General features: G+C 43.8%; 1 protein-coding gene across 7 annotated transcripts in view; it reads left to right on the top strand.

The window, feature by feature from the left end:
* Nucleotides 1–27,871, top strand: part of BCAR3 (BCAR3 adaptor protein, NSP family member) — a 140,907-nt gene that overhangs the window by 60,421 nt on the left and 52,615 nt on the right. For all 7 annotated transcript variants that reach the window (XM_019479038.2, XM_019479037.2, XM_019479044.2 and 4 more), the window contains one exon: nt 14,452–14,491. In XM_019479038.2, coding sequence (XP_019334583.1) covers nt 14,452–14,491 — 40 coding nt within the window. The remainder of the gene's footprint in view (nt 1–14,451; nt 14,492–27,871) is intronic.

Below are 27,871 nucleotides of genomic sequence, written 5' to 3'. Positions count from 1 at the left end.
AAGATCATTTGCAACAAATGAGAACTTGGTCTCTGTTAGTTTTAAGTTTGGACTTTTTCTCTGATACCCCTCAGGCCATGGAGATCCAGCTCATGGAGCCTCTTCATTCCAGTGCTGTCCCTAGATCTCAGTTGAGTCATGCCAATGGATCAGCCCTGCTAGCACTGCCCCTGCATGCAAGGGGGGAGGCTTAGGGGGACTAGTCACCCCAAAATTTGCCTTAAACCCCCTGTAGCTGCCCCCCACCTTCCCCCTGGGGCTGCTGCACCTGCCCTGCGCAGCTGAGCCTGCCCCACTCCCCCCACAGCCTGCAGAGGTGCAGTGCTACCAGCCTGTGGGGCCCATGTCCCACCTTTTGTCTAGGCAGCCCCACTCAATTTTCTGTCTAGCCCACCTTTAGTCCCCCCACCAGGAAGAAGCTGGTACTGCCCCTGCCACAAGGCCTGGGACACGCACCACACACAGTACCTGCTCTAACCACTCTAGGATCCTTGCTACATGTGGTGCTAGCTACAGGACTTGTGCTACAAAAGGTGCCCACCCTAGCCAGTTTGGGATCCATGCTGCATGTGGCTCCCCTGCCCACTCTGCAGCTGTGCTGCATGCAGTGCACACCTCGGACTGGGTGAAATGGAGGGGCAGGCACACTACATGTAGCATGTATGTCCTGGGATTCGCGTTGCACACACAGCTTCCATTCCAGCTAGTCTGGGTTCTGCATCCTATACAGCACCCCCACTGCCACCACATTGGCACAGTCCCAGACCAGGCAGGAGGTGCTATGTACAGTGTCTATCCTAGATCAGCTGGGGCATGTGGTATGTGTGGGGTATATCCTGGCATGAGTGCCACATGTACTAGATCTGTCATGGGGTGTCGGGAGGAGGGATGGGAGTTCAGGGGTCTGTAGGTCTGATCCAGCCCATGGACCAGCACCACACCATTAATCAGGGCCATGGGGCCACATGAGTTTAACACCCCTAATTTAGATGCTGATGGAAAAAGATGTTTAGGACCCAATACCAAGGGATGAAACATTTAACAGCTATGGAGTGTGTTGAAAATCACTTCAGTCTGTCCATTCTGAAACAAGTGCATCGTACTATTTTTTTTTTTTCCTTTTAGTAGAAGAGCTGCTGCATGCAACCATCCAAATTTCCTGTTTGGAGCTGTGTGAATTGTTGCAGTGTTTGGGTAAATGGGCTTGTGACAATGTCTCATTCTGCTAGTCTGTAGTGGGTGTTCACCCACTACAGATTTTTTTTTTTTTTTTTTTTTTTTTCCTGATTTCAAACATTTGGTATTCAGATTAAAGCAGTAGCAGCTTTGACTGTCTTTAAGAGTGATTAGAATAAAGTTTAGTATTAACTTTGGTTGAAACTAATGAGTCGTTATCCGAACTGTCATACTGAATTTCACGTAGTTTTGATATGAAACCATAAATTGTCCTATGGGCCTGCAGTAGGAATCAGATCTGTATGAAAGGTTTATAATCACTGAAGGAATTTGGTCCAAGCTCCAAACCTGTGTGCTTAAACATATGCCAAGCAAGATTTATGTCCTTGTTCATGATCTGTTAATACATCTCTCCCTCTGAATTGTTTTACATGGGTAAAACTCCTACCAGACTTCCTACCAAGGATAAATGACAAAAGTGTCACAAGTAGGTTAGCATTTTGTGGCATGGAAGAAAAGAACTAGGTTTCCCCTAGTCCTATAAATGCACATAGACATCACAAAACAGCTTGTTCTACAGTTGTGAGTATTTTAATATATAAGAGAGTGCTCTTTTTTTCCATGACTTCATGCTCAGGCTGGACCTCTGCTAGGTTGTGTTGAAACTTACCAGCTGCTGGGAATAATTATTCAAAGTTTTGCTTGGCATAAATTGATTTACTGCAAAGTGAAAAATTAATTTTCTGATGGGGAAGTATCCACTGTGTAGAACATTCATGATTTTATGTAATTTTGAGCCTTGTTTGCAGGTGGTCTTATTTGAAAAACAACTCCTGCTTTTACAGTTGCAGAAGCAATTTTCAGTTCAAATTTCGTTCTGTAGCTCTCCTGACATTTTCAAAAGCAGGGTCAGTCAGGTAAACAAATTGAACTGTATTCTTGCAAATAATTTAAATTCCAAGCACTTTGTTTCAGTAAATTATGTAAAATGTGCTTGATGTCTGTGTAGTAATTCCTGAGGAATTCTGTTTCCTACCTTTAACTTTCTTCTGTAGCTCTTTATGGAGTAGCACAGGTTAAAGTGTCAACTGTATACAGTTAGAACTCTTTTCACACGTTAATATTCAAGTTCAGCTATACTGTCTCATCTTTTTTTTTTTTTAAGCAGCAGTAACATGTAATCTTCACCTGTGGCAGAGAACAGTTGGATTGTCACAGCATGTCTGTATATACAATATAGACAAGGTCTTGCATTTTATGGCACCAGCAAACATGACCGCTTAAACAAAGCATGACTTGTGGACTAGTCTTTATCATATATAAACATGGGCATCTTTCTTTTATAATACTGAATTTGATGTTTGTGTCTTGTTTTAACAAAACGTTCTGCTGAAAAACGTTCATGCAATTATTTTTAAACGGCTTCCTCCCCACCCCAGTTTCAGATTAAATGCTGTTAATTTCACATTGACTTTTTTTCCATTGCTGTAGTAGGTAGTTAGCCTAGAGCACAGAATTTCAAGATAAGAAAAAACAAAGAATGTAATTAGTTTATTAATTCTCTTGGCCCACATGTTTTATCTGGATGGGGCTTGTGTACATGTAATGACATATCTTAGAAAAAATGTATTAAAAAATATATCCTGCAGATCTTTACAATCTGCTTTAATTAAACCAAAACACAAAAAACCCCCCAAAAAACATTTTTATTTACGCAACTATAGAAACAAAACTTCAACACCAGGCAGGGGCAACGCATAGGGGATGCACGTGGGTGTATGTGCACCCCCTACAAAAAGGCACTACTGACACTATCAGCAGCGCCTGCAGGCTGCCACCTCTTGCCATCCCACCGCCAGTGGCGTCTGCAGGCAGTCCGTGATCCCCGCTGGCTGCTGGCAGCGACTGTGGGTGGTCGCTGACCCTTGGTTGGCACTTTGTTACAACTATACTGCTCACTTTCATGTGGAAAGATAGGTTACACTTTGTATGTGTGTACATATAAACATTTTCTATATATTAAAAATTATAAATGTTCAATTTTAGATGTAAATAAAAACATTTAAAAAAACTGTGATACTAATTGTCAGTTTATGCCCCAGTTCTGCAACCTGTATATAGGCCAACTTTAGTAGTGGTCTGCATGGGTACAGGGGGCTCAGTGTGTGGAGACAATTCTGGGATCAGGACTTCGATGTTAATGAGGCCTTTGTCAGGTTAGCTGGGAGTCAGATTTTTACAAGGCTGAAGACAAATACAGAAGTTTTTCCTTTAATAAAAATTGATTGGAAACAGGAGTTTCTATTTAATAAATATTACCCTTAGAAGTTTGAATGTTTCTGTAGACAGAGTGTACTGTATAGGGTAGGGACACCTTGCACTTGTCTCTGTCCTCTCTCTCTCTCTCGTATCTCATTTGCCCCCTATTCTGCCATATGCTGGACGCTATTGTGTACAACTCTTTCCTCCTGCCACCCATGCCAGAGGCTGTCTCTTCCTCCCCCCCATACCTATGATCCCATTCTTCTCCCCATGCCAGTGGCTCTGTCTCCTTCATTCCTCTTAAATTGTCCCCTATGCTGCTATATGCCAAGGGTTCTGTGTACCTTGCATTCTGTCTGGGTGTCCATGCTTTTTATAGTCTAATAAGGGGCTGTTTGTCCTGGAAAGTTTTAATGGCTACTGTCAATTAGTTCCTTGATCTTTAAATACTTTTTAAAGTGATTGAAGCTGCTGATTCTACAACCAATTCTCCAGATGTCCTGTTTGCCAATGTTCATCCAAATCAACAGGTTCCTGTTCTTTGCCTAGGATGTTTCTCATAATTTTAAAGCTGGATCAGCTATGGCCTTTAAAACTTAACCAGGTTACTTAGAGAGAGGCATCATCAAATGAAGTGGGGCTAGATTTACCCAATAAATAAATACACTCTTGCAGTCCAGGCATTACTGATTTACTTAGAGTGACTTAGTAGGTCACTGTACTTAAGAACCTAAAAGTATAATTAACTATAAACACATGCAAATTGACCACTCTATGTTCACTGTCCAAACTAAGAAAATGTGAAATACACAGACAAAAGCAAGGTATATTTAAAATAATATTTCGTTCTACTATTTTAAGGCATTGATGTCAGCATTCAGTCAATTTGTTCACATGCATTTTTCTGGCTTAAACAGGCCAGTGTTGGAATAAAAGGACATTTCCTCTAGTTTGATATGTTTCCTATGCATGAGACTTTAAAAGCAAGCTTTCATATCTCATGAGGATATAATTTAATAAGGAGACTGCACATCACACACTTACAGATGACATTTAGGGGATGCTGAGGGATATGCTTATCCTCACCAAAATGCACAAGGTGGTTTATGTGTGCAGTTCCCATTAGCAAGATGAGTCTAAATGGGAATGAGCCTCTAGTGAATTGTCCCTCTGGATCCATGTTCTCAATCTGACCATGGAAATTTTAGCTGTGCTAAAGGAGGTGAATCTGTGCTTTAAGAGAACAATGTGCCTTGGCCTGCAATGTGTTTTACATTTTGAGTTAATTTACTCATGGTCTCTGTTTTTTGTTTTTGTTTAGGGGTTTTTAAAGTACAAAATGGACTTTTTCTTACAAGTATTTTCTAACATTGAAACTAAGTGTTGGTACAGTTCTTTAATCCATAAACATCAAGACACCATATATAAAAGGCTTTTTAGTGGAGGTACTCTAATATTTACACCAATAATATACAACTAAGGAACAAACAGTATCATACGAAAAAAGAATCCATGTGCAAATTAAAAAGAGCAGTCACTTAGAGCATTTTCCCATAATACTTCAGTCCTAATATACAAAACAGGGACTGTCAGCCTTTATCAACAATAGGCTACCACCTGCCACAAGGTCCCAATCATTTTCACATGAGTCATTTTATGTGTAGTTGTGAGAATGTGTTTGTGAGAAAACACGTGATTCAGTGGAAAGGATCCTATGCTATGCTAGTGCTCTGGCAAGAGATCTAGATGTAGCCCAGGCAGTGCAATGTCAGCTGGAGATTTCTCTTCATAAGTCTTTAAGCAACTCCTTAGACGTGGTAAAAGTTCAGGTATATTTCCATAGGCAGTTCTGCCTTTCTGCCAGCATGCTTTAACTCGGATAGGCAAAATTATGGCCCTTGGGCCAGATCCAACCTGTCAGCTGATTGGAGCTGGTCTATGGCTGTCCCTGCAGCATTGTGCATGGGGCCAAGCCTGGCTCGGGGCAGCCAGTGCTGTGTTCCTGCCTACCCTGGTCCTGGCTCATGCACACAACTTCCAGGGGGGCTGCTCCCAGTGCAGCTGCAGCCCCACAGGTGCTGCATAGGTTGCCTCACCTCCCAGCAGTGGCACCTGCCCCTGCCTCTGCCCCTTCTGTGCCCCTCCGGCCCAGGGGGTGGAGCTGCAGCTGGGTGGTTCCTGCTCCAGTGTGCTGAGCTCTAGCTCCTGCTCCCAGCTGCCTTCTACCTGCTTCTCCCAACCAGTGTGAGTAGCCAACTGCAGGTGGAAGGTGGCCAGGAGTTGGAGCTGCAGCCCAGTGTGCTGGGGTAGGAGCCACCCAGCTGAAGCTCTTGTCCTATCTCCCGCCCCTCCCAGAATGGTGGGGCAGGAGCAGGACAAGAAGCCACTGCTGGAGGCAAGGGGTGCTGCTGCACCAGGAGCAGCCTATCCAGTAAACTGGATGTGCTGCCCAAGGCAGGGCTGGCAGGCACCAGCAGAAGTGCAATGCAGGCTGCTCCAGGTGGAAGCTGATGGGGCTCGGCCCCATGCAGAATGCTGCAGACTGAACCACACAGGCAAGTTCTGCTGCTTGTACCCCTCCTCCTTCACCTGGCTCCCAGGACCTAGCACCCAAGCAACCTCCCCCTCCCCCCTACACACGTGCAACTGCCCCCCTCCTCTCTCTCACACACACACACACACACACACACACACCCCACCTCCCCCTCACTGCCACCACAGGACGGGCATGCACAGAGTGGATCGCCTGTCCAGGTCCCAAACACTACTCCCTGCCTGCAGCCCCATCCCACATAGAGTTTTGGTGAGCTGTTGTGTGAAGGGGACTCAGCCCATGACAGCTCATCAAAACTCCCTACGTGGTCCCCGGGCCCAAATAATTGCCCACCCCTGCGTTAACTCTACTCCCTAATTTCTCTGGCCTTTTCCTGAACTTGGATCATTAAAAATTTAAAAATGAGTGCTTTCTTATTTCTGCTTCCTGCTTGAGGTCAGTCTTCTAGCAGGTGTGAAGGAAGTTCTTTTCAAGTTCTTTTCTATCCCCAGCTGAGGTAACTAATAAGACTAGTCAGATGAGATTTATAGTGAAATGAAAAGTTAAATGAAAAAACTCCCTAATATTTTTCCTCCCCCCAAAGATTTTTATAAAAATATCAGGTGGGACAGACTTGCTGTTGGGTACCAGGGCCTGTATGGTAGCTGGTCTGCTTGCAGAAACAGTGCTGTGGGAAGGTGTCCGGTTGTAGCACAAGAAGCAAAGCAGCCATCCCTGGAAATGGGCAGTCAAAGATTAAAGAATATTTTCTCAAATCTTTCCTTGAGACTGTGCCAAAGGACAAATGGACCATCCATTCCAAAATCAACCAGAGACGTCATGTGGAAAAGGATCATAATTTATGGCTTACCTCTTCAGGCCTCCTGAGCCAGCAGCATACCATTTCTTCCTTTTCTCATTCTTCCCTGAATCCTAGAGCAGCTTGCAAGCAATCTTGTTTTGGAATTGGACTTCCAAACCAGAAAACCAAAGCACTGTGCTTTGTTTGGTTTTTGTTTTTTTGGGGGGGGAAAGTGTGCATGTGCGTGTTTCTTTTAATACAGGGGTATGAAATGTATGTGGCCCCACTGGCTGGATAAGTGGCATGGGACTGGTCTATGGGCTGGTTCAGGCCCATGGACCCTCCTGCTCCCCCCCCCCCACTACTCACTCCAGGATCCATGTTGCATGCAAAGTCAGTCTTAGCCAGTCCATGCAGCATGCAGTGTCCCCACACCTGATCTGGGACTGTGCCACACACAGTGCAGGTCCTGGACTGGCTGGAGAGGGTGGGAGGATCATTGCATGTGCTGCATACATCAGAGACTGCTTGGGGAGGAGGGAATACCTCATGTCATGTGGATCCCAGACCAGCTAGAATGGTTACTGTGTGTTAGGCAGGTCTCAGGACATACACGCAGCCCTTCCACCTTCCCCCTCCCTACCCCACTCCCAAACCTGGGCAGTCAAGGATGCATTCACTGCTTCCCACACCTTCCCCTCCCCCCTCCAATTCAGGACATACACTGTATGTATGATGAAGGGGCTCTGTGGGCCACATCCAGCCCATCAACCATATCTTTGACACCCCTGTTTTCAGATATAGAAATGCTTTCCTTTATGGTGTGTGCGCATTACAATGTGTATGGATTATTTACCATTATTTCCCAGAACAATTTCTGGTCTGATAGGGAGACCTCTCAAGACAATAGAATTATGCCAAGTGAGAAGCTGGTGTGACCTCTCCTGGACACACAAGCCTGAGTAGGGTATATGGAGATACTGAGCTGTCCACACACCAATGTCCCCTCTCGGCCTTGCTGGCTTAATCCAAAGGAAAAGCAAGTGCCAGTACATTTGGAACCAGTTCAGCTGCAGAAATTGCCAGATCAAAAGGATGTTCATCTATGTATCCATCTGTCAGGGTTTACTCCTAGAGTGGCTGCCAACCAGAGTTAAAGAGCCCAGTTTACCCTGCCACAGAGTGGACTTCAGTTCCACAACTTTTTGGCAGCATTTCTTCACCGCTGCTACATCTGAAATAACTACATTGAACCATCTCACAAAGTTGCTTCCAGGCCATTGTATTCAAAACTGCTTGCAGCAAGGTAGAGGGTTGTTAGCCAAGGTGCAGAGGCTATGCTATAGGGCGAGAAGGTCCTAAACCACCCCGTTACAGCGGCAATGAAATCTGTTGTGCTTCAAAGCCATGCCAGAGCATCTTCAAAGGGAAAAAGAAACATCTCTCCACCACTCCTGTCTTAACTTAAACCCACACTGAGATATCCTGAAAACTTCAACAAGAAGCAAGCTCACTGCTGTTAAAGGCCATGTTCCATTTCAGGAAATGACTTAAGACAAGTTAAAATATATTCCTTTCAGCTTGTTTGTACAGTGTGTTGGTGAATGTCACCTGCATTTCATGGTTTAAATGTAAATCTCTAGGTGAGAAGCTGCCTTGTCAGAATTACTTTTATCTTTCACCAAACTAAACAACTTTTGCCTTACGGGGCTAATGACCCACTCCTACATAAATGTATTTGTGTTTAAATGGAAATGGAGCTTATCTGATCATTAGGAAGCCAAATGTATAATGTAAATGAACAAGGGAACCCACAGTTAACATGCTGCAGGACTCAGATTGCTCCCTCTAAGGCTTCTATCCTGCAGGTAAACAAAGATGACTGGAGAGCACTACAAAGTCAAGCTCAATTAAAAGATAAGCTTTAACCTTATTTGAAATTTAATAAGAGAGTTGGAGTGTACTTGGTAGCTGCATTGGTCTGAGACAAAAAAGCATACAAAAAACTAAAACTCTTGGTTCCAAAATGATACCTTTTATTAGACCAATGGACCCAGAGGGACAGCCTTTCAATTTCAGCTCCCGCTGTGCAAAAATTAAGTTTATCTGTCCTGGCAAGAGGGGACTTATTCAGCCACTGGTCCCAAGCACAGGCTGAGCTGCAGCCAGGCTGGACAGACCCTGCTACGGTGACAGCAGCCAGTGGCTGAATAAGCCCCCTCCTGCCGAGAGGGGCCTTCCCCAAGCACAGAAAGGCCCCTGGCACTATAGCGGGGTCTGCCCAGCCCAGTAACTGCCGCTGTATGGTCAGCGCCACCCCCCTCCCAGCAGGAGGGGGCATATTCAGCCACTGGCCCCAAGCACAAGCCAAGTGGTGGCTGCAGCTGGTCTAGGCAGACCCCACTGGGGTGCCAGCAGTCGCTCTGCTCAGGGCAAGCCTCGTTGCAGCAGGAGGGGGTTTATTCAGCCACTGGCTGCTGGCACTGCAGCAGGGTTTGCCTGGTCTGGCCGCAGCCGCCATTCGGCCTGTGCTCGGGGCCAGTGACTGAATAAGTCCCCTCTTGCCAGAAGGGGGCTTGCCCTGAGCACAGACTGAGCAGCGGGGGCCGGGCCTCACCCCCACCCAGCAGCTGGAGTGGTGAGTGACCGTGATGGGCGACCTGGAGTGTGAGCCCCTTCCCAGTGGAGGCCGCTCTGTGGGGCCGGCAGAGCTGCTGCAGAGTGCAGCAGTGCTGCAGGGAGCTTGGAGGGCTCTGGCCTGCTTCGGACCCTAGTGCTGCTGTGCACAGCCCACCACAGCTCTGCCGGCCCCGCAGCGCAGCGTCCGTGTTGGGAAGGGGCTCGCGCTTTCCCACATTGACAGGGGCTGCTGCCCCCAACAAGGGCCCTGCCCCTCCCATTCCAGCGGCAGGGCAGGGGCACGGCCAGGCAGGGCTCCTGGGGGGGGGCAGGGAGTGCGGTGGTGAGAGCAGGCAGATCCAGCTGCTAGTCGGGGTAGAGTAACTCTTCTCCCTATCACCCTCTGCCTCAGGGGCCATGGTGTCCCTGCTGCTGCAGCAGTGAGGGGGGAGTGCCCAGCAGACCCGGCTCAGGTCCCTTGTGGTGGGATAGAGAGGGGGGAATTAAACTGCTCCCTGGCCAAACCCTGCCCCTTGCCTGTCCCTGCTCTGGCTGCAGAGCAGAGGGGGGGGCCAGCCTGGCTGGGCTGGAGCAGAGAGCCCAGCCCAGAGAGCATGCCGGGATGCTGGAGGTCTCTGGTTTATCTTAAACCAGCAAAGGGTCTGGGACAGACATTGCATAAACCAGTTTGAGCCAAATCAGTTAAGTCTGATACTACATTCAACCAAGTTTATCTCAAACCAGCTTCAGCCAGTTTGAAACTTTTATGTGCACTGAGGCTAGGGACAGACATTCAAAAAGCCTGAGCCTGAATTGATTCAATCTTTGCAGGTTAATCTAAACTGGCTAGGCTAAATTAGTTTTGTAACTGGACAGACATCCCAGAAATGCAGGCACATGCCTGCAGGGGCTCAGGCTAAAAGGTGGGGGTCACTAGAGCAGCACTTCCTTCCTTCCTTCAGGGTCACTCATGCTTCCTGAAGCTGAGGGGGTTATGGCCAGGCTCTGGCAGGATCTCTGATTAGCCCAGCAGGGAATTGATAACAGTGTTTATCACCCAATTAAGAAAACAACAGAGGGACATCACCAGTTACTTGTTGATTCTACCTGTTGATCCAGCACAGACCATAGCCAGCATGTGGTCTGCTGACTAATACACAGACACTTCTCTGCAAGGCAGTGGGGAGGGGGGAATTCCTGCTTAGCAGGGAGTGGTGAGGGGAGTAGGGAAGCGGCCCACAGGCTCTGGAGCTCCAGCCAGGGAGCAGAGGGGAGGGGCCAGCCCTGCTGTGGAGCAGACAGCCCAGCCCAGCCCAGAGAGCTGGGGGTGTCTGGTTTATCTTAAATCAGCAAGAGGTCTGGGACAGACATATAAACTTGTTTGAGTCAACCAGATAAGTTTGATACTACATTCAACTAAGTTCATCTCAAACCAGTTTCAGCCATTCTCAGACTGGTTTATATACACTGAACATCTGTTCTGTTACAGGTTTAAACCAGTTTCTGATCACTTAAACCAGTTTGTGTGTAATGTTTGTCCCTAGCCTCAATGTCCCTGCCATCTGTTTGCTGCACAGCTTTGGCAAATTGCTTAACCTCTTTGCATCTTTTCCTCCACCTGTAAAGTGGAGCTAACAACACTTCCCACTCTTTCATTATATTTTACTAATGTAAAATCAGGACTTGCCAATGACTTTGTTCAACTGATGGATGATGCACAGACTTTCATAGTACTATATGGGTAGTACTTTTGCTGCTCTAACAGATAAAGGTTTGGTTTTGGTGTTTGTTTCTTTGTTTGTTTTAAACTTCAAGGAGCTCATGCCCTCTCAAGCCAGAGAGCTCTGTAGTCTGTTCACAATAGGATGATCCCCCATTTCTAACAACATGAGCTGCTTACAGATGTTTTTAAAAAAAGAAAAGAAAAAGGCACTTTAAACTCGGTGTGCTCCCGCACCAAGCCCAGCACATGCCCAAAAGCAGCATTGTGCTAGTTGGACCCATCTTGCCCAAAGTCTGTATAGATCAGGTACTTTAGTGGGGCTTTTGGGGGGCTTTTATTTAAAACTGATTCAATCAGCTTTAGGTAAAAGCACCAAAAAGCCCTGCTGAAGCATCTAATCTATACAGACTCTGTGGAGCCAGGTTGAATTAATGCACTGCTTCTTTTTGTTTGTTGCTTTGTTTTGTTTTTTAACATCTGTAAGAGGCCAAGGTGATTAGCTGTGTTAGTCTGAAGTCAGGCAGAGAAGGTAGGTTAGGGTGGCATCCAGACAAACATGGACATGCAGTATGTGGCACTGCAGACCTGTCTGTGGTGCTACACAATGCACAAGCAGGCATTCCCCATGCTGCTGTCTTGCAGGTGTTGCCCGCACAGCTATGCTGCATGGAGAACCCAGTGTCAAAAAAACTGACACCAAAAAAAACCCCACCAGGGTGGTGCATGTGGCAGCTGGGCGTGCTGCCGAAAACTGGAGCCTGGCTGGCCGGAGTCACTCCAGCTGCCAGCCAGGCTCCCAGCTGCAGGAGCAATGTGGCTGCAGCTCCCCGAGGCCCCCAGGACCTCAGGTAAGGCTGCTAGAGCCAGCGCAGTTGCTGGGCTGCTGCGGACAGCCTCCCCTACCACACCCAGGGTAACCTGCTGCACACGAGAGGGTGCATGGCACAGGTGTTTCCCAGGGACAAGTAGCAGCATGTCACTGCAACTTGTCCCTGGGGAAACAAACGTCCACGCTTGTGTGGATGTGGCCTTAGAGACTAACTGTTTCAGAAAGCCAGATTGCCAGAAATTAGGGGGTGGGGAGGGAGATGCAAATTCATCTTTTTCTTCAAGTTGCTTTAAAAAGCAACTTAACATACTGTGCCAAATCCTATTCTCACTGAAGTTGACAGTAAAATTTTCATTAACCTTGCACTGTGTGGAATTTGAATGAGTGGATTACATACAACAACAAATACTCATGCAAGTCTGGTAGGTCTGCTTTCCCATAGTAGAAGCATCTCTGGGGGTATTCTGTTTTCCCCATTGTTGTGTTTTGGATTAAAAAGTTGAGAGACTAGAGAAGTAATGTAGATATCTAACAACAGCTTAGTTTATTGAGTTTAAAGTTGGATTTAGACAGCACAAAAAAGCTGGAGGCAGAGAATTCCAGGCAGAGTCCAGAGAAACTCAATGCCTGCACATTTTGAAGTTACATATCAGGTTATATTGTCATAACAACCTCCCACTGTACTGGGGGTGGTCATGATCAGTAACCTTCTAGAAAGTTGACCCCGTCCTGGCTGTAATGTCAAATCAGTATTCTCTTGCAGGTATTCCTGAGTTTGAATTAATCTGTTTTGAGTTCTTTTTGCTTTTAAAACCTTTAAGTACCATATATGCCCTTTTTTTCTACAGAGGAATCTAAAGACACCCTACAGGTTTGGCACTCCAGTCCAGTCTTCTTCCAAAAATGTTGCAAATACTTGTTCTTGTGCTTTAATTGTATTCTGCACAGAGTTGTAATTATAATGATTGGACCCCTAGTAGTATTTTCCATCTGTACACATGAACAATAACCAAAGAAGATGCATTTTTTTAATCTAGAGTCCTGCTGATTTGACACTCTGTTTCCAAGGCAAGTAGGTACAGAAGTGAATATTATGTAATTAGTTAGTTTTGTTTGTATACAGAGCATACGAGAGTTACATCACTATATCATTCCAATATATATGATGCTGCAGATAAGTCAATCCCACAATTTCAGGTTCAGGTTTAGGTTAAACAGTTTTTAAAAAGTGTGTGTGTGTGTGTGTGTCAGTAATCTAATATAATAAAGGGCTGAGTCTGTCTGTCTGTCACTCTTGGACCACTATGATTGGTTGTTTCAGTAACTCGAGTGCTCCAAGAGTGTTACAGATAGGAGGCGGTGGTGGTAGCATGGCAGAGCGCTGCCATGGGGACAGAGAGGAGGGGTGAGAGCAGAGGGGCGAGACCAGCATTGCCGGCCTTGCACCCGCCCCTCCCCCCAGCCCTCCTCCCTGCAGGTGGCGGCAGCACCTTCCTCCCTGCAGGTGGTTGATGGAGGGGGACAGAGAAGATGGTGGGGCCAAGCTCCCCCCACCCCTCACTCCTGGGAGGTGGGGGGGTAGGGTTAGCAAGCTTCCCCCCTCCTCCATCCCAGCTCCCCTGTTCTTGACAGGCAGTTTGCTAGTTATCAGTAAAGACCTTGAGTTGCTATTGCCCTTGCAAAATCCTACAGGAGAATTGGGACCCAAAATATTAACCCACTAAATGCTAAAATAACCCACTACATACTGTCAAGTTGGTTTTAATGGCCCTTTTGGGGGTGTAGAAGAAGGGACAGGAAGACTAGGAAAGAGAACTCTGAACTTGCAATCAAATACAGTAGGGGTTTTTTCTCCCAATTAATTCCCATTCTACCCCCAATTCCCAGAGCAAAGCTTTATAAATATAAAATTTGAAAGATGTTTGCATTGTCAATGTCTAGAAAAGGCACTGATAATTGGTTAGAAAAAGTTTCTATTTCTTCATTTGAATTCAGAAGCACTTGGAAATCTGCCTTTTTAATTGCTTTTAAATTATTTTGATGATCACACATTCATTTAAATAATGGAGATTTTTATGTGTTTGATGAAGTTTGGGGGAAATTTCTTCAAAAGAATTTAAAACATTCTCAAATAAAAGATTTGCTTTTAATTGTTTTAATACAGAAAGCCATCTTGCTTTATAAAGTAGAGAATGACCTCCCCTTGCATAATATTCAAGTTCAGAAAACATTTAGGTTTACAAAGGACAGAAATATAGCTATTTTTAGCCATCTGTTGAAATGTTGTCCTCTTTGTTCAAAACTGTGTAATGAGTTCTCAGATGAATTAATAGAGGCTCCAGTGCTGACTTTCAGGAGGGAAGCAACACTTACAGACATCTTGCTAAACCGAGCACAAGACATTAAAGTGATAACATATTGATTTTTATGTAGGTTTTTTCACTAATTAAATATATTGCTCTTAAATAAGAAAATATTGGACTCACTGCTATATTTTTGCTTTGTAGAGATCAGAATATGCTGGATCCAGCTATGGAGTATGTGAAGGTATAGTATCAATTTATAACTCTTTCAAATCCTTCCCCAAATATTTTGTGTAAATAAATGGCTGTTGCAAATCATGAATATGGTTTTCCTGTGCAGTCGAACAGTATTGCAGTCTGAGTTTTCAGACAGAGAAAGGAAATTAATTACACGTTTTGAAGTAAACACTAAAAATAGGTTGGTGAAGTACTTAGTAATCAGCTTGGAAAACAGGAATTGTTTCTTTTGAGCAAGAATATACCCTGAAATGGAGAAGTTTATTTTACTAAATAGAGACTATTTATAATTATTTTAATATATATTTTTCAAACTAAATTTGGTTAAATGGGCTTGTTTTTCCTCCCCATATGGTTGTTTTTTTGGAGAAGGTAAAAGAAGAAATGGGGCATACCTCAGAAGATACCCCCAAAATGCCAAAGTTAGGCCTTTATAGCTTTCAACAATATTCTTAACATAAGTATAAATTCAACTGTGCTGGAAAAAACAGCAGCTTTCATGGAGTTAAAACCTCCTGTTGTCAAGGCTCTTGATCAGTAATACTTAAGAGGAGACAGAGGTAGTACAAAAAAACATGTAAACAAACTGGCCAGTGATTGAGCACACACTTCACAACTATGGCCCAAATGACTTGAGAACCAAACTCCCAGGTGAAGTTATACATTACACACGTGCCCACACTCCCATTTTAGTATAGTCTGTTAAAGCTCATTAATTTGTTATAAGTGCCTTTTGAGCATCTCAATTATGCCCCTTCAGGGAAGGGGTTAACCCTGGGCCATGCTTACCTGATTTGTAATAGGGTAACTTCAGTCTGCTCCACAGAGATAATAGGAGCAATTTGCAATCTTCCAGCATCCCAGGATGCAGTGCTCCCAGCCTCCTCCCCCACAAGGAGGTATAGAGCCCAGGTGTCCTGATGTATAGCCCTGCCCTTGCTCATCCCTCTAGTGGCAAGTTGGAGCTGTGCAGGCAAAAAACAGTATTAAGCCTTAACATGTTTCACAGCCCGTTCTAACTTTTAACGCTGCTTAACCTTCTACAGATTTAGTATGGTCTGAGGGTAACATGTAACTTCACCCTCGGTGTTTCCAGTGTGTCTGAAATAATCTGAGACCAAGCAACACCATATGTTTTGTATCTTTCCTCCATACAACATCCAAGTTTTGAGAAGTTGCTTCATAACTTTGGATATGCCGTATCAAATGCAGTTTAATATGAACACTTATGTGCACTCTAGAATAGGTTCTGGCAAGCAATAGGGAAACACCAAAAGAAGCCCTAGATATGGTATTTTGGGTGGTATAGAGTGCTTCTGAAATAGTGTTGTGTGTCTTGCCAGTGAATTAGCCCCCTGAGATCTTAAGGGATTGTTATTTCTCAAAAATGCATTATGCTTTAACAATGACTCCAAGGTCCAAAGAAGATGAGGGGCTGAATTGTGGCTTTACAACTGTGAAACTGAAAGCTGAGTATTGCAGGGAAGTTAGAGGAGTTACCTCAAAATTTACACCAGGGTTACTTCATTTGGAATCTCACCCAAGCCTTCTGAATTGGTGACCCTGCTTTATATGAAGAAAGAAAGCAGTTGAGAATGTTATGTTTTATAGCTGGCTTGCTTATAAAATATATGTGCCTTTCTCTGCTGGGATTTAATACTTACTATTTCAGTTTTCAGAGGAGACAAACTTCCCAGAAAGGTGTATGGTTATCAATAAATGTGTATGGTATTGTTCTCTTTTGTAGGGAAATGTGGCTCCAAACTCTTACAGCTATAGCTATTTTGGCTAGCTACTCAATGGAAATTGTCATTCATTTTGTATTCCTCAGTGTTCTTTCATAGTATTATGCTGTTATGATTGCAGTTTCATTAACATGGCATACAAAAAGAACAGGTTCTTGACTTGCTGATTCTGTAGTGTATTGGTCTTGGTGAATGATAAAAAGATGGTAAAGAATCTTCTCCATTAGGAGCATCCCATCTTTTTGTCAGTAATTAAGGTGTGGACTTGAGTCATTAAATCACATTTTGATCTGCCTTAGAGCTGAGGCTGGATACTTCGTACCTGGATGGTTGTCTATATCCCTCCCAACTATACAGTTAGTCCAATAAAAGATATTGCCCACAAACATCCTTGTCTCATAGATGTGTATGTGCTCTGGTGGCTGGACAGTGGCAGCTGCTGTCTGCCAGCAGAAGTAGGTAAGTGTAGACAAGCCTTGAGAACAGTGTTTCTCAACCTCATTAAACTCAAGATACCTCCAGAAAATGCCAGCTCTTAGCTTTGACTTTTTGACTACAGAAAGAAAATAGAGCAATTCTTCTGTTACAAATAAGCTAGAAAGACCATAAAAAGTCTTTTTTGATGCTATGGATTCCTATATTAAATCTCTGGATTTATCTTTTGAATCATCATGAAACCATAACTGAGAATCACTGCCTTAGAATAAGAATTTTCTGATGGGGAAAACTCTTCAGATTGTAAACAGCTATTTAAAAAAATGAGAATGAGACCTACACAAGGCCTGAGGCTAAATCAATTCAATCTTTGCAGGTTAGTTTAAGCTACATAGATTGAACCGATAAGCAAATAAACCGGGCATTCACTTTTGATTCTGAAGGGGATCTGGGACAGAAGTTCAATAAACCAATTTAACCTAATTCAGTTAAGCCTGATGCTACTAGGGTTACCATATTTCCAGTTTCAAAAAAGGGGACACCTGTGGCAGGGGGAAGGAGGAATGGGGTATATGATTGTGGGAGGGGCAGCCTGTGCCCTGCCCCTGCCCCTCACTCCCAAGCCTCAGCCCCCACCAGCCCTGCTGCTGCCCCTCACTCCTGGCCTACAATACCTTGCCCCCCACACCATGCTGGTATCCCTCACTGCCAAGCCATAGCCCCCCTGTCTCTGCTGATACCCCTCATTCCGGACCCACAGCCCCCTGCTTCACCCAGCCCTGCTGGTGCTTCTTACTCCCAACCTGCTGCAACCCCAGAACACACACACACATGCACACACATATACACACTCACTCTTATCTGCCTGCAGCTTCTGGGGCCTGTGTGCAGACCATGTGATTCCCCAGCCTCCAGTCACCTTCCCCCACTACACCTGGCCCCAAGCAGCTTCTTGCTGGGGCGAGCCAGGAAGTATCAGGAAAGCAGAGGCAGAGCAAATTCCCAGACATTTGCTGATATTTTTAAAAAACTGCACGGACAGGGATGGGAGAACCCAAAAAGAGGACACATCCAGGAAAACCTGGACGTATGATAACCCTAGACTACATCTATCCAGGTTTATCTTAAGCTGGTTTCAGCCATTTTGAAAGCAGTTTATGTGCATTGAACTTCTGTTGTGTTATAGATTTGAAATGGTTTCCTATCACTTATACCAGTTTACGTGTAACTTCTGTCCATAGCTGAGGGGGATACCTTGTTGTGAAACGTCAGATGACAAAAATTGTCTTGAATTCTGTGAGCATCACTTGTAATCTTGCTGTGCAAAGAATGGAGAAAACATCTCAAGAACTTTCAGTTATTTTTATTTGTATTTGGGAGTGAAGAGAAGGAGTTGTACCCTTGGAAATATCAGAGAGTTAAAAACAAACACAAAATTTATACAGCTTTTAAAGTTCTCTCAGCTGTTTGGTCAAATGATGCTGCCAGTGGAAAGAGGTAAACTGTGTTGAACTATAATTCTATAAAGTCACTTAAGCTTAATGCAGTTGCTTCTGCAGCATCCAGTAGTGCTTCTGTCCCCCACTGTAGTTTGCATTTGCATTATGAGCTTCTTTGGCAAGAAGCACAAAGTCTCAGTTTACTTTGTTTTAAGCTCATGAAGTTGAAGCATGCTCAGGATTTTCCATTAGTTACCTCACCTCTTCTTATTAGGTAATCTTTGACACATTTGTTAGAGAAGGAAATTACATTGATAAAGGATAAACAAAGGATAATCCTTAAAAGTAAGTAAAATGGTGGTGGGGTGGGAGGAAAGAGCAGTAAAAAAATAAAAAGGAAAAGACTGATTCATCAGTAAGAGTATTTCCAAAGTTCTAGCCGTGAGCAAGATAATTTTCCTAAGGCTGAACTGTCTGATGCATGCAAGCAAACATAGTTCTTTGCCTCCTAGGCCTTCCCAGAGAGAAATGTTGGATGGCTGAAAACAAATTTAAATTTAAATGTAAATGTATGTCCAATCAAACTTTGGAGCTATTGACGCAGTGCCCATTACCCAAGGTGGTTATATTTCTTCATGTTGCCTTTTATCCACTTTTTGTTTGATTAGTTAAATTGTACACCCTTTGGGAATAAGGGCTTTGGCCTAATTCTGCTTTTATCTACTCTCTATACTATAGAATGCTGGTATATATTTGGATCTCTCATCCTGAGAGAGTCTGCTCGCTGGCAGTGCTACCCAAATAATAGTAACACATTCACCCGCATTTGAAGGGCACAGTGGGTGTTGGTTGCCTTCAAATGTGGTCCCTCAACTCTGTGCAGGTGCTGCTCTGCAGGCTTCCTGTGACAGGGACCCCAGCAGGATAAGGAATGTTGCTGGAGCACTGAAAGGTAGAGGGATTTGGCCTACATGTTTATGCACGTTCACTTTATGACCTAGGAATCAAGGTCTCCTCATAATCTCTCACAGATTATTCTTGCTTTGATAGAACCAATAGGTTGCAACCCTCAGTTGGTCTATTTCCATGGAGCTCTTCTAACCTAAATAGAATTTATACTGACAGCAGCTGAAGCATTGGTGCACAACATGTAAGAAGACTGTGCAGGGAGTTGACCTTGGCAAGACTGCAGGTACATTTTTAACACTGCTTTTCCAGTGTGCAAAGTGCTTCTTTGAGATCAGTTAGGCTGACTTCCATGGGTTTGGCTAGCACTTGTTCAAAAAAGTGCTCCTGTTTGGAAATGGCAAACAGTCCTAGAAGAGCTGAAATTCAGTTTTCAGTGGAATGTGGCAGAAGGAAAAATATCATTACTGGCTGGATTTGAAGAACTACAGTGTGCCTAGTGTCTGGACGATAAATAAGCTCAACAGTGTTAAACACATGCCATGGACTGCAGGCAGAAGTAGTTATAAAAGATGGAGATGTTTATAGCCTGTTGTTGCAGATATGAATGAAAAAGGTAAACTGATACAGCACATCTTTTCTTTCCTTGCCAAAAATGTTGTCTGAAGTAAATAATTACTTGAATTTAAGAGAGGAATTGAGAGACCTGTCTAGAAATGCTCTGCCCAGAGTGAAAGCAAAAGGAATTAATTTTCCTTTGTGCTGATTCTGCTCAACAGTGCATAAGAGCATATATTTTTAGATTGCTCATTTGTAACCTTAATCCTTGAAAATCTTCTTTTTCAGCGAAGATACTATAGACATTCCATAGGGCCTCTAATACTTGAATCTCTAAATTAAAGCTCACAAATGGTAGTTTACTGCATCTTGAATATTGATGCATGAGGTCATCCAGCACATAATGAGAGCTAATTATGCAAAAGCCGTTTCTAAGGAAAAATCTACTGATGTGCGGGAGTCTGAGTACTGAAAAGTGGCCATATGACTTCAACCCTTCCTTTGTGTTCACAGTACTGCAGAAACCATGGTCACAGTTAAATGGCTCTTGCAGAATACTCTTTTATTGCAGAAGTGAAAACAGGCTAGTCTGCTTTGAGTTAGTCTGCTAACAAAGTCATGAAAGAGATTTAGAAAAACAATAGCACGTTGTACATTCCGTGAGATTTTTTACAAGTTTTATGAACCACATAATAGATTCATTGCTTGCTTTTGGAGTGTTTTTTTTGCTTGGGTCTGCTTATCCACAGAATAAACTACATGCCGCTGTGAGGGAGAGGATCAAACAGTGCCAGCTGTGAATGTGTAAGAGGACATTTGGGCTATTTTAAATTTCAGATTCCTATAAACTAAAGATAATCAGCCATACTCCTCCCATGCACTGCAGATATCTCAGAGGATTTTTAATGGAAGTGTTTATTTTCAGTCATTAGCTAGGACAGTATTGGAAGGCAGAAGAATGTATTAATTTCGTTTTTAAGTGGAAATCTTATGAAATGTTTCCCATGCTGCCTGATGAGAGTGACCAACATACTAATTTGGTGCATCGCTGATGAGTTGTGGGCTGCATCTCGAAATGTGTTAATCCTTCAGTGGAAGGATTACAAAATTGGTGACTGACTGTCTGCTGAGGATGGGCATGAAGTTTGTTTATATTTAGAATTGTACTTCAGAGAACTTCCTCTGGCATAAGGAAGTTAGAGCTACAAAAATGCCTTTTTTTTTTCTTTGTGAAACTCTAGTGAAATGGTTATACTGTGCTATACCAGTACCTTCTTTTTCGTTTGCCCAAGAGACTGCTGGGAATATAGTAGCATAATTGTCACCTTGAGGGTTTAATCCAACACAGTTGAAACCAAAACTTTGCTCACAGTGCAGCCTCTGTGTTAACTACATTTCTCCTATAGCTTTGCAATGCACTCTGATATTTTATGGAGTTCTCAACTACAAGTAGTTTTTCTGGTCATTTATTGGGTGTTAAGTCGAGCTATTTTAGAGACCTATCACTTTTTTATTATGATTCCCAAATGAAACAAAGCAAATCCTTTTTTGCAGCTCTCTGACTTCCATGAATTCTGACAGTAATCATGATTTCTTACTAATGATGACTTAGTCGTAGGTCAGGGGTTTTCAACCTTTTTTAATCAGTGTACCTGCAGCGGCCGGATGCCGGGGGGGGGGGGGGGGGCGTGACTGGATGAGGAGCGGCTGCAGTGTGGGGTGGTGGATAGGGGCGGAGGTAGCCATGTGTGAGCTTCCCCCCCCCCCCCCCAACTGTCCGGCCATCGGGGCAGTGCCTGTGCAGTCCACAGAGGAGTACTGCTGCCCTCGCCCCCCCCCGCCCCCCAGCCCCGCTCCTGGTAGGCGGGGGCATGGGGTGGTGGGTGGTAGCACTCTGTCCCTGCCCACCCACACATACCCCCTAGGTCTTCCCAAGTACCCCCAGGGGTAGGCGTACCCCTGGTTGACAACCCCTGTTGTATGTCATTTATCCACATACAGAATTAGTGTCCATGCCAACAAAGGCTTATTGGGAAGAGTTCCATTAGAATAGCAGGAAGGTTGAATATAGTATTTATTCTTTTCAACCTTTCCCCCTTGACATAAAAAATATTAATAGGTTGGGAAACAGTTCCCTCCTTGGTACTTTTCAAGGACATCCCCAGGGCAAAGTGAAACTTTCATAGAAATCTTTTCTCATCCAGAAAACAGCCCATTTCAGAAATGTTTTCACCTGCATAATCAATACCTGTTTAGTGATAAAATTAGTTGCTATGTAACACTGCCCTCTGGAGACTTTTATAATGAGATGCATGTTAGAACTTCTGAGCAGCGTTTGCCAGATTTCTAACCCTGTCTACAAGTGATTTGGGATGGTTACCCAAACAGAATTTTTCAGTGCCAAACAGTGAGAGGATTTCTTTCAGATCCAAAATTTTCCTTTGCAGCAGTGGCAATGAAACCGAACAGCGGTGCCAGTAACAGTATCAAAGGAGAAGGTACATTTAATGGGGAAGCCTGTAGGCAGGATATGCTTCCATAAGCAGAAATAAAAACAGTGCTCCTGTCCCCTTGATTCAACACACTTCAGTTTACAAAGATTTTGTGACATGAACAACTGTTTGTCAAAGTGGTGAAACCTACCAGCACAGACACTTTTTTTTAATTTGAAAATGCAATAAAGCATCTTCAACAAGACTTTTTATAAGTTTAACTTTTTCAATAGAACTTGTAACAAGCTGCATCACTCTCAAATTGGGTTTGTCAGCTACAAACAGATTTATCAGGTATTCCTCTTCATCAGGTAGACCCCTTATGTGTACACCATGATACAGAGGATCGATGGTTGCCTACAAATGGTCTGAAAAATCTGCTTCAATACAGCCATTGCATAGTTCACCGGTATATTTCAGAGAGAAGGTGTCGTGTCAGTTTTTCTGGTGTTGAATCTGTTCATTTACTTATCTATCTCCTGTTTTGTTTCTTCCTACCACTGCCCACCCAAAGCTTGATGGAAAAGTGGCTGGTGGTTGCACTCTGCCCTCTAACTGTAGATCAGGAGAATGACATCACAGAACTGTTTAAGTGTAGCAATAGTCTTGCATTTCTAGTATGGCTGTCAAAAGACTTAAATCTTTGTAACTGTCCTTTGGAATGGAAGAGCTTTCAGAAGCATAGAACGGAAAATGATACTTTTGGTTTCATATATGCTTAATATTTCACACTAGGAAGGACATCCCCTATTTGTTTAAAAATAAAATATTTATGATTTCAATTGCTTCTAAACGCACTAGATTAGATGCACAGGACTGGTCTCAATTATAACTGGGATTTTCAAAAGACCTGAAGAGTACTACATGTCCAAATCCGAACTGAATTCAATGAGTTGGGTAGCTAACTCCTGCAAGCTCATTTTAAAAATCTCCCTAACAGGTTTAATCACAGAACACTCTTGATGGAATGGTAATATCCATGACTATTGCTAGAATTTTTCTTGGGCAAATATAGGTTTCCAGTGCATCTTTACAGCAGTTGATGTGCTCTCATTGAAAAGCTGGGGACAATAATGATTAACAAATTTACATGATCTCACAATGAAGGCTGAGATAACTTGCTACTGTTTTTAGTAGAAAGTTATCTCAGCCTTCATTGTGAGAAAAGCTATTACTTTCTCTCCTCTGTTACTAAGATAGGGTTGGCAACACTGATGTGGGGAGCAATTCTTATTCTTACACAGAGTTTTAGCCACTTGTGGGTGCTTGAGGTGATGTTTCTGTTACTACTTTTATTGGCCAAGTTTTCATGCTAAAGAATAATCTTATCTCTGACTTTTAAGAATAAATATGATTCTATTAATAACCATATTCTGATTGAGTATTTTAATCATTAACTTTAAGTTCCCTCTGATCCTGAATCATCAAAGCATAAATTCACTACAGTTGTTATTGCTGAGCTTTGATCTGAAAGTATGCCTGTCTATAAAAGAGTATATTGCGCTAATTTCGAAGGTATCTATTGGCTCCAGGGCAAGATTTAAAACTTGGCTATTGCTTTATGTCCATTGTCCAGTCATTCCTCCTCTCTCTTCTTTGTGAAATAAATAAGTACCATTTTTATAGATACTAAGGCAAAGCTGGAAGTAAAGTCTAGATGTTCAATCTCCTGACCTACTGCGTCTTTAGCTTTCACCTGAAGCCTATATCTGTTACACATGCCAACTGTTTCCTATATAGAGGAAACTTTCTGCACTTTTAAGGGAAATGTCTTTTTCCCCTTTGTCTACCCAAAATGTTCTAAAGCACATTTTTTATTGGAGCTCCTAGAGAATCCTAACAGAGACATTTTAGAGAAACAGCTGTGGCTTTCAAATGTTGCCAGTTCTACACATCTCTTGACAATGTCATTGAGTCCTCCATGTGGCATTGCCTCTGAGGTAAGAGTATGAGTAATAATAAAGGAATTGGTACCTTTTCAAAGACATTTTAAACAGGGTGAAAAATAAGGGACTACATTTTGCCTTCTGGGAACAGCAATCCTAAAACTTTATTTGTGGCTCAGAATCCTACTACAACATCTTTCCTTTGTATCAAAGACTTTGAGCTTTTGCATGATTGTTTGCATAGGGCAGTGGTCTTCAACCTTTTCAGACCTGAAACACCATTCACCGGACTTAAGACACCCCTCCATAAATTTTATGAATTGAGTGGCACCCAGTTTCCAAAACTATTTTATATATTACCGTGTTTACATGGGAGAGCTGGGCAGTATGGGTGGGGGATCATTCAAGCAGGAACAAGCCTGAGCCTGGCTCATCTTCTTAACTTATCTGCTTACCTCCTCACACCTCACTTAACTTGTTACACCTCATGACGCCCTTCAAAGGATGTGGTAGCATCCCAGAGTGCCCTGGCTGAGAATCACTGGTGTAGGGGAAGGGAGGAAAGATGATATAATGTGTCCAAAACCGTGGCAGAAGATGTTAGGAACTGTTGAGTGAAGAGCAGGAGCCTCCCATGCCCTGATTCTCCAACGTTTCATCTTGGGCGCTCTCAGCTGTGTTGCTTGGAGTAGTGCTGTGATTGATGGGTGATGGATGGAGAAACAGTCACTTAAGTGGTAGGGTCCTGATCCATTGAAGATCTTGAAGTTTCAAAGAAAGGGTGCATTAGCCATAAAAGGTGCACTGAAAGCCAATCCAAGCACCAGTCTGTTTCCAGCAACTTGTTCTACTGATAAAGCATTTAGAGATGCTCAGCATTGCTAGCTACCACCTACAATCTCAAATCCATTTTGATAGTCCAGTCTGGACTGGTAAGCACACTGTGTGTAGCCAAAACCATATTTGTAAGTAAGGGGTGAAGCTCTCTGGGGAAGCTAGATGTAGATGATGGAGCTGTTCTTCCTCTCTGTCTAGATGAAGTACAGTTTTGCACAGTGTACTGAGATCAGACAGTTTTGGAGAAGGGGATAAACACTCTGGTTTGTTCATCAAAGCATTTTCCCTTCAGCAGCCCTCACTCGGGACATTTGTGGCAAAAGCCAAATCCAAGGAATGCTGAAACGGGTTTGTCTCTTTTGTGCTAGCACTTGTAGTATTGCTGGTATACTAGTTTTCAAAATGGGTTCAATGGAAGGAACTGTTCTTCAGTGGCTCAATATTCTAGTGAGAAAAAGGCTAGAGAGCTGAGGCTCAAGTCTTTTGAAATAGGAAGGAGACTTGTTTTCTAAAAAAAATCCAAAAAAACTGCTATGTCTTACTAAGGTGTGCAAAGAAGGATAAAGAGTTTCTTGAGAACTGAAGGAATGCAATATAATCCTATGGAAATCAATAGCAGGCTCAAAGAAAGGGATGTACTCTGACTGATGCTTTTCAGCTTGATGTTTGAGAAGGTTATAAGCGCCATTGAAGATGAAGGAAAAGGTCCATAACTGAATGGACTGTACCAAGTATTTGCATATGCAGATAATATCTGTCTAGTAGGAAAGGAAATGGAAATAGTACAAAAGAATATAGAGATCACAGTCAAATGCCAAAGAAGTTGGGCTTGATATCACTGTCAGCAAGGCTAAGTACATGATCACATCCAGAAATAAGCCTCAAGTTCACAGGAAGGTAAGGATAGGGAATGACTATGTGGAAAACATAGAGAAATTTAAATAGTTAGGAACAGTAATCACTGAGGACAATCAAATAACTGAAGAAATTAAGGCAAAAATTACAATGCTAATATGTGCCTATAGAACAGGGGCCGGCAAAATCTGGCCCGCAGGCCAGATTCGGCCTGCCAGGCCATTCTAGCTGGCCCACAGGGCCCCTAAAAAATTAGTAAATGAATATTTATTTGCTCCTGGCTGCCTGTCAAAGCTGACAGGAGCCAGGGGCAGTAGGGCCCAGGGGGAGCCCTCAGCAGAACTGAGCAGTCTAGCCCTGCCCCACCCCCAGCCATTTCATTCTCTTCTTGCCCTGACCCTGCTCCGGTTACATTGCCAAACTGGGGAGCATAGGGCCCTGCTGGTGTGTGTGTGTGCATGCGTGCGCGCATGTGCGCACACGCACGTAGGCAGGGGCAGTGTGTGTGTGCATGCAGGCATTTTGCTGACAACAACAAACTATGGGGAAGTGTAGCTACCCTAGAGAATCCAGACCGACCTCGGCAGGCTTACAAGGTGGGTGGATCAAAACCTGATGGCATTCAACACCAAGAAATGCAAGGTGCTCCACCTTGTGTGAGTTCTTTCCCCCCATAATTATAGGCTCAGCAGTGCTATGCTAGCTAGTACCATGTCTGAAAGAGACTTGGGGATCATGATTGACCACAAGGTGAACATGAGCCACCAATGTGATGCCACATCCGGCAAAGCAAACAAAACTCTGGTGTGGATCTTCTGATGCATCTCAAACAAGATCTGGGAAGTCATCCTCCCACTTTACTTGGCGTTGCTGGAATACTGTGTCTAGTTCTGGGCTCCGCAATTCAGAAAGGATGTGGAGAAGCTTGAGAGAGTCCAGAGGAGAGCCACATGAATGATTAGAGGACAAGAGAGCAGACTTTTTGAGGAGAGGCTGAGAGACATGGAACTCTTCAGCCTGGAAAAGCATAGGCTCAGGGGTGACTTGGTGGCAGCTTATAAGTATATAAAGGGTATGCACCAGGAAATGGGAGAACGTCTGTTCACCAGGGCACCCCATGGGAAGACTAGGTCCAACAGTCACAAACTCTTGGAAGACCATTTTAGGCTGGACATAAGGAAAAACTTATTTACCATCCGTGTCCCGAGGCCTTGAAATAGACTTCCCCCAGAGGTGATGCCGGCACCTACTCTGGATTCCTTTAAGAAACACTTGGATGCCTATCTTGCTGGGATTATTTGACCCCTGCTGACTGCCTGCCCTTTGGGTAGGGGGTTGGACCCAGTGATCTTGCGAGATCCCTTCCAGCCCTAATGTCTCTGAAATCTACAAACATGGACCCACACCTCCCCCCTCGCATTGCCATACATGCGAACCCCCACACCCATACACCCCAGGCACCCTTGCCCTCCACGACCCCCATGCCCACCCACACCCCACATACCCACAGCCCCCCACAAACCTATATGCACCCCCTATTATATACAAGAGTAAGACTTCATTTAAACTATTGTGCAATCACCTCTGTGTACAATACACAAACGCACGTAAATCAGGGCAACAATATTTTTAAATCAAATTAATAAATGCTGTAGATGTTTGATTTTTAGAATATAATTTGGTATTTTTCTGGTTCTGAGATGGCAAAACCCCTTGCTGAAAGGAGTACTTCTGAGGGCAAGGGGAGGGACTTAGGGTGGCAAAGGTCAGGGATAGGGGGCAGGACTTCCGGTCACAAGATGGCAACCAGGGGGTGGGGCACCTGTCAAGGGGTGGGGCTACCCATGCGACCCTCAACAGCTTGCCAAAACTTGGTAAACGGCCCTCTGTCTGAAATTGCCCGCCCCTGCTATAGAGCCTGGATAAAATAATGGCATCAAAGAAAACCTCAAGAAACTAGCTTTATAGTATAGTTGTTCCACATGTCCTTTTCTACAGCTGTGAATCCTGAATGCTGACAAAGGGAAATGGAAAAAGGCCATAAGTATTTGAAAACAAAATGCTTCAGAAAACACTTGGCACAGTACAAGAAAATGCAGTATGGAGAAGATCTAATCAAGAGCTTATGGACCTTTACAAAAGACGTGATGTCTTGAGCAAGATAAGAGTGCAGAGAATGAAACAGGCGGAGCATATTGTGAGAACTGACAAGAGAAGGTATGTGAGGCAGATTT

The sequence above is a fragment of the Alligator mississippiensis genome, chromosome 5, assembly GCF_030867095.1.
Source record: "Alligator mississippiensis isolate rAllMis1 chromosome 5, rAllMis1, whole genome shotgun sequence".
Lineage (NCBI taxonomy): Eukaryota > Metazoa > Chordata > Crocodylia > Alligatoridae > Alligator > Alligator mississippiensis.
Note: the sequence above shows the minus strand (reverse complement) of the source record. Positions and strands in the feature narration are given on the sequence as shown.